General features: G+C 45.0%; 1 protein-coding gene across 1 annotated transcript; it reads right to left on the bottom strand.

The window, feature by feature from the left end:
* Window positions 1–219: 219 nt before the first annotated feature.
* LOC140582756 (uncharacterized) lies at window positions 220–5,392 on the bottom strand. The gene is made up of 9 exons (XM_072707069.1): window positions 5,325–5,392; window positions 4,873–5,166; window positions 4,578–4,794; window positions 4,375–4,494; window positions 4,133–4,293; window positions 3,838–4,041; window positions 3,459–3,706; window positions 2,816–3,360; window positions 220–240 (listed from the first exon to the last, which is right to left on the bottom strand). The coding sequence occupies exons 2-9, from the start codon at window positions 4,941–4,943 to the stop codon at window positions 220–222; spliced, it is 1,587 nt and encodes a 528-aa protein (XP_072563170.1). The 5' UTR covers window positions 4,944–5,166; window positions 5,325–5,392.
* Between the last annotated feature and the right edge of the window lie 847 nt (window positions 5,393–6,239).

A 6,239-nucleotide genomic window follows, 5' to 3' on the forward strand; every position in this document is an offset into this window, starting at 1 on the left:
ATAATAAATTGATCGTAATTACTTACGCCTTGGAAGCCATTCTTCACGAGTTGTTCAACAAAAGATGAAATCTTGAGCAGAATCTGGAGCTCTTGTCTCGCTGGAAGCAGAGGTAGAGTGACTGTACATGCGGAGGTCTGCTCTTAATATACGATTCTGACCGCCCCCCCGCCCCCTCGTAGCCCCGCCCACCCCATCCCACCCCACTCCACCCCGGTGTCACTCTGAGGGACACTTCCACTGGAAGACAGTTTCAAACAATATAACTTTTAAAAAGGATAAGAACTGAATTTTTATTTCTAAATAAGGTGATAAATCGATAGTGCAGTTATAAAACTTCTGCACGATTTCGCCACCACACCACAAAAATATAGTAGCCTATTTAATATAATATAAATCTACCCAAACAAAAGATCCCTTATGTTGCTTGCTGACATACATTTCATTTGTGTCTGTCTTTGCCATTTCAAAACCATGTTGTGACTCTTGTGTGACTTTAATATAAGCTATTGGAGCTGTAATATTGTCAGTTTTACAATCTCTTGATTAATGTGGAAGATCGTAATTTAACATACATAGGATGGTAATAAAGAATGTTTGCTTTCTTATGTGTCGGTCACGGTAAGCAACCGCAACGGCCCGCATACCAAGCTACAGCGATTCTGAGCAATATTGGCAGTATGATCCAATTTCGATTTCGCCGTTTTTACCCCGAAATTTCTGCACGAATTCGCCACCACACCACATATATATAGTATACTATAATATAATTTACCCAAACAACGGATCCCTTATGTTGCTTGCTTATATACATTTAATTTCTGTCTGTCTTTGCCATTTCAAAACCATGTTGTGACTCTTGGGTGACTTTAATATAAGCTATTGGAGCTGTAATATTGTCCGTTTTACAATCTCTTGATTAATGTGGAAGATCATAATTTAACATACATAGGATGATAATAAATAATGTTTGCTTTCTTATGTGTCGGTCACGGTAAGCAACCGCAACGGCCCGCATACCATCGGAAAGCTGCAGCGATTCTGAGCAATATTGGCAGTATGATCCAATTTCGATTTCGCCGTTTTTACCCTGAAATTTCTGCCTGAATTTGCCCCCCCTCCCCGCCGCCTTGCTCTAACCCACTCTCGCACTCGCTCACTATTTGGAGCGAGCCAGCCTTAAAGGGCCCAGATCGCATTACTGATGGTACCATATATTGTTCTAATCCGTACTGTTGTGACACAGACAAATTGACATACAGTGACTACTAATATTAGCAGGATAGACTCAGTGTATAATGTTCCGAATATTTTGGTGTATTGCTCGGCATTACTGGTTGTTTAATACATTTATTTTAGTCACTCTGTTTACCTGATCTCAGCCTAATTGTTGCGCTGGCAGATAGTTGGGGGATGGGTAGCCGTGCATGTGCATCGCAGAGAGGTGAAAAACAGCAATCAAGGAAACAATAGCCCTCATCTCAGAAGCCGATGTTAACGACTTGAGTAACTGACCTGCTTGATTCAAATGCTGATGACTCCCAGGCTGAGGAATTTGTAACTAAATAGTTGGATTAAAAATATTTGCATCATTGTAATTTGCTCACAACTACAGCTAACTTGCCTGTGTGGCCCTGTTCCCTGTTTTCTTCTGCTTATTACTTACTTTTAGTTGAATTTCCAATTGTCATCTCCATTGTTTAGTGCTCAATGTCTTTGATAAATAACATCATATATATAATATGTCTAATATAAGTTTAATAACTTTATAATTTAATATAAGTTAGGACAAGCTTAATACTCTAATTGTATATCAACTATATATATCATAATTAGCCCTTCTGAAGTCTGTTACCCGTCATCTCAGATGTTGATGTTAACCGCTTCAGTAAGTAACCTGTGGGTCGCACTGGTAAAATAGTTGAGGTTATTTTTCCTTAAAACGGTCATCATGTTTTTATGCTCCACAAATACTGTAGGTTGTCAGCTTTATTTGCCTGTGTACATTTTATATTGTCTGTCATTGCTTTGACCTCTGTGATTTTGCTAAGGTTATCCTGCTAATTCCCTTGCAAACTGTAAAATAAAAGCGTGATTATTTGAGTAGACGGGCTGTGTGTTTCAGTTCGTCACGTGCTTTGGTGTATTTGCGGTGTATTACAGGTCAGTGTGCCATGCATCAGATAGGTAGTGGCCCAGTCTATAATGCTCCAAATATTTTGAAGGGTTACTCTAAAACTGCTGGGGCTATTGACATGTGTCTGGTCTCTGTGTGGACCACAAATGTTGTGCTTTAATTTGATGCTTAATTTGGCTTTATAGCCTGAGGTAGGAGCTCAAACAGACCTCATTCTAGGCATCCGTACAGATTGTCAGGCCCTTCCGAAGTCTGTTACCCCTCATCTCAGATGTTGATGTTAACCGCTTGAGTAAGTGACCTGTGGGTCGCACTTAAACTACTGTAATACTTGGGGCAACGACAAGGTCTTAAACTTTATACATTGTCAAAAAAAACCCCAAAACAATTATACTAGAAAAGTGTCACTTTATTTCACATTTAAAGAGTTATTTCACATAAAAACTGCATACAAGAAAATAGTACAGTGCAATCAGGATGTACTTGGGCCAATTGATTAGAAATTAAGAGCTTTAAATTTGATGAATGAATAATCTGCCTGACCTTGCACGGTGGAATAATCTACCCACATCACTTTTGGGAAGAGTAGCAAACAATCAAAATGATGATCTTGCCAAAAATTAACTACATGTTCTCAATGGTTCTCAGTCCCTCTCCCCTGAACGATTTCCTCTGCACCCCATAATCGAACAACAGTTCCTCCCCAACATTAATCCTGTTCAGGGCCAAAAGCAAAATAACATCCTGTCCCCCGACGGCTGGGCTGTACAGTCTTGGCCGGAGGTTGGCCTTCTTATGGGAATGATTAATCAGCCGGCCAAAAGGCTGTATGCCCGGGTGACAGGCACACTCAGACTTATGGCTGTTCCGGAAGAAGAACATGTAGCCAGATTCTTCTTCCTTCGTCGATGAGTGAATCCGCTGGCCCTCAGTGGCTGTGACTACCGGCCCGTGGTAGTCACACACCACCTCACCAGCCTGCAACTGCCGGGTGGCGCAGACTCCCTTCCCCTTCCCCGCAATGTCCATCACCACAAGTCCCTTCCACTTCTGGTTGTGGATGAGCTCCTGGATGTGGCTAGAGTCCATGGCAGTGTCCACCGAACCCACTGGTCTCCAGTCCTTCAGAACGCTGGCCGCGCTGGGAACGTTACTTTTCCAGCCTTGGTTCCTGATCCAAGCGTCGACCCGGGACTCGGTGGGCTGCCGTCTGCCAAAGTGTGCTGTCAAGAACAAAGTAAATTGTTGTTAGTTAAGAAGCCTATGTAGATAGGACCGTTTCACAGTAAAAAATGTCATTAGTGCTACAAACAATACTCACACAAGACATGCCGTACGCGCATCCTCATCTGGGCCTTCAGCCAGCGATCATAGAGCTGCCGCTGAAACCGGCCCGACGTCTGCGAGCGTGCTGTCTTGTCTGGGATGTCGCCATCCAGGGTCACGGGGTGGGTCCGAAGGAGCTGATCGAACGCTGCCTGGACATCCATCTGTTGGTTGGATGCCGGGGCAGCATCCCGTGCGGCACCACGGGCAGAACAGCTGGGTCCTTCCTCTGCGGAGTCAGCGCTGAGATAAATATAAAAATAAAAAAAATAAAAAAAAACCCACAAACGTTTAAGGTTAGTGTTCAGTGGTGAGGGCTTTGGTTGTGTGTCTTGATGTTGGTAAGTGTGTTGACAAACAGAAAACATGCCTACCTTGAGTCACCTGCCAGCTTCTTCAGCAGCTTACTGGCCAGCACCACATTCCGCGACTGCTTCATCCGGTAGTGCTCGTCAGCCGTCGCAGTGGAATGAGTGAGGTAATCGGCCACCAAGGACTTCTCTTGGTCCGTCAAGTCCTTGGTGGCCGTCTCAAAGATGCGCCGGGCCGTCTGGTAGGTGACTGGATCCAGCTTGTATCTAAAATACAAAAATACATTTATTAATACGTCTCACACAACACGTATGTAGAACATATTATAGGGGGAATTAATCATGACGATCAGCTCACTTTTGGTGCAGCCGGTTGAGGTCATTCGAAGCGTTGAACGCCGGCCTGCCTGCGGTGGAGACGAAGAACCGTTTGTCTCCTCCCAGGTCATCCAGTGTCGTCCGGCTCCTCTTGGAGCTCAGGAGCTGTGGCCGTACCTGGGTGAAGTAGATGTCGAACCACTGTTGGCAGAGGAAAACAGATTAAATCGCTGCTCTTGAAATAAACTATGAAATAAATCTTATCAAACTTGATATACTTACCGTCTCCTCCTCAGAGGACAATGCAAACGTGGCCGCTTGCTGCGCCGACGTCTTGTGTTCCTTCACCACAATCACCGTATGGTCGGCCTCGGACGTGCTCCTGGTCATCCACTCCTGGACCTACACAATACAATGATGTCCCACTGATAAATAAGAGTATCGGCAAAAAGGAAAAGTGAAGACAAAAAGAATACAACACTTACGGTCATGTGCTCCACCACGCCTGGTGGCTGGAGATGCTTCAGAATCACCGTGGCCTCCAGGTAGTAGAGGACAAGGCAGCACTCTGCACACTCCAGGGGCATCTCCTCCGGATACACCTTGCCAAGGACTGCCAAGAAGTCGTTCTTGGCAGCCCTCAGCACGGCCCAGCAGTCCTCTGGACTCTTCTCTGGGCTCATCCCCGTGAGAATGACATGACTATGTGGGTGGGAGAAGAAAATTCAATTACTGTCAATCCTAATCAATACAGTACACATTTTAATAAAATGTGCTCACAATGTAAAATGGCTCTGCTTCTCCATGCAGTGCACTCCAGGAGCAGTGAGGGAGATAAAAAAAAACATCATGAGTGTGTTAAACACAGTAGAGGAGATGTATAATCAAATCATAATATGGAATTTAACGGGTGTTGACAGTTGAACTTACCTCCTTTGCGTCATCTCCTTACTCACCAACTTTGCAGAGCTCTGCTGGAGTGAGCCCAGGTACTCCACGAAGAACATTGCCTCATTCCACAAGGCAATGTTGTCACGCCGGAGGTCGGTGGCCACGGTGTGGTACTTGAGGAATCTGTCAGAGGAAGGACATGTATGTAAGTATCCATATGTACATAAACTTGTACATGCCACCATGACAATAGTGGGAGGACTGAACTTCCTTGAAGAAAACAGATACGACAATACAACACAAACCTACAATATACTGTTAAAAATCTACATGCTACCAACCTCTTCAGGCTCTTCATGTAGTTGACCTGAGTCTGCCTGGAGAGACCAGCCTCAGTCAGCTCCCGAAAGAAGAGCTTCGTCCTCTCCCTCTCCCTCAGAAATTCAAGGGATGGCTCTTCAGGGTTCACAAAAAACATGAACCTGCTGACGTTTTCCACCTGGAAAATAAAATCGGCATTACTTAATGAATATATTGCGTAGATATAAAGCTCCAAAAAATAATATAGTGAACTTTTATGGGAGACCTCACCGTCTGCTTGAAATTCTCAATCAGGAGATCCTTCTCCAAGTATGCGGCGAAGCCCTTCAGGAGGGGATGGTCCAGAGAATGTTTCCGGTGCAGTCCCTTCTCCTGCATCATGTGCCTGGAGGTCTGTGGCCACTGCACCTCCCGGGTACTGCCATGTGGAAAACATATTTCGTCTTAAAATTGCACCTTCAATTGGCTCACAAGCAAAAGCAAAAGGTATCAATGAAGCTGCAAATCCGAGACACTCATACTCACACTTGAAAGATCTCGCCGTTGCTGACACTGACTGCGTCCTCCGACTGCTCAGTCGCCGAGCTCTCCGGTCGCTGCACGGTTGTACCAGCCATCACAGGAACACTGCTGGTCTGCGCCGCTACTGCTGGGGAGGGGGTGTCAGGCACCACCATGTGGCGACGCTCCAGCTCCTGGATCATCCTTTCAGATAAATAAGTAAATAAAAAAAACTGTTAGTAAATGTCATACTGAAGAAACGAAGCGAGATGTGTAAAAAAGACTGAAGAGTTTTCCCACCAACCTGCTCATAGGATTAGCATCATCCATAATGTCTCGCAGGTGCCTGTAGCTGAACACCCTGCCCCACTGCAGAACTTCAAGCGCATCCTGCTTTGCCTTCTCCACTACTTCTTGGATGGCTTCTTTCGAAG

Source organism: Paramormyrops kingsleyae, chromosome 25 (assembly GCF_048594095.1).
Source record: "Paramormyrops kingsleyae isolate MSU_618 chromosome 25, PKINGS_0.4, whole genome shotgun sequence".
NCBI lineage: Eukaryota > Metazoa > Chordata > Actinopteri > Osteoglossiformes > Mormyridae > Paramormyrops > Paramormyrops kingsleyae.

Excerpts from the sequence above, each read along its gene's own strand:
- LOC140582756 (XM_072707069.1), bottom strand. The coding sequence starts at position 4,943 with ATGATGTTTTTTTTTATCTCCCTCACTGCTCCTGGAGTGCACTGCATG. Across the intron at positions 4,294-4,374 it reads TGTCCTCTGAGGAGGAGACG|TGGTTCGACATCTACTTCAC; the intron begins GTAAGTATATCA and ends CTCTGCCAACAG. Across the intron at positions 4,042-4,132 it reads CTCAACCGGCTGCACCAAAA|ATACAAGCTGGATCCAGTCA; the intron begins GTGAGCTGATCG and ends TTTGTATTTTAG.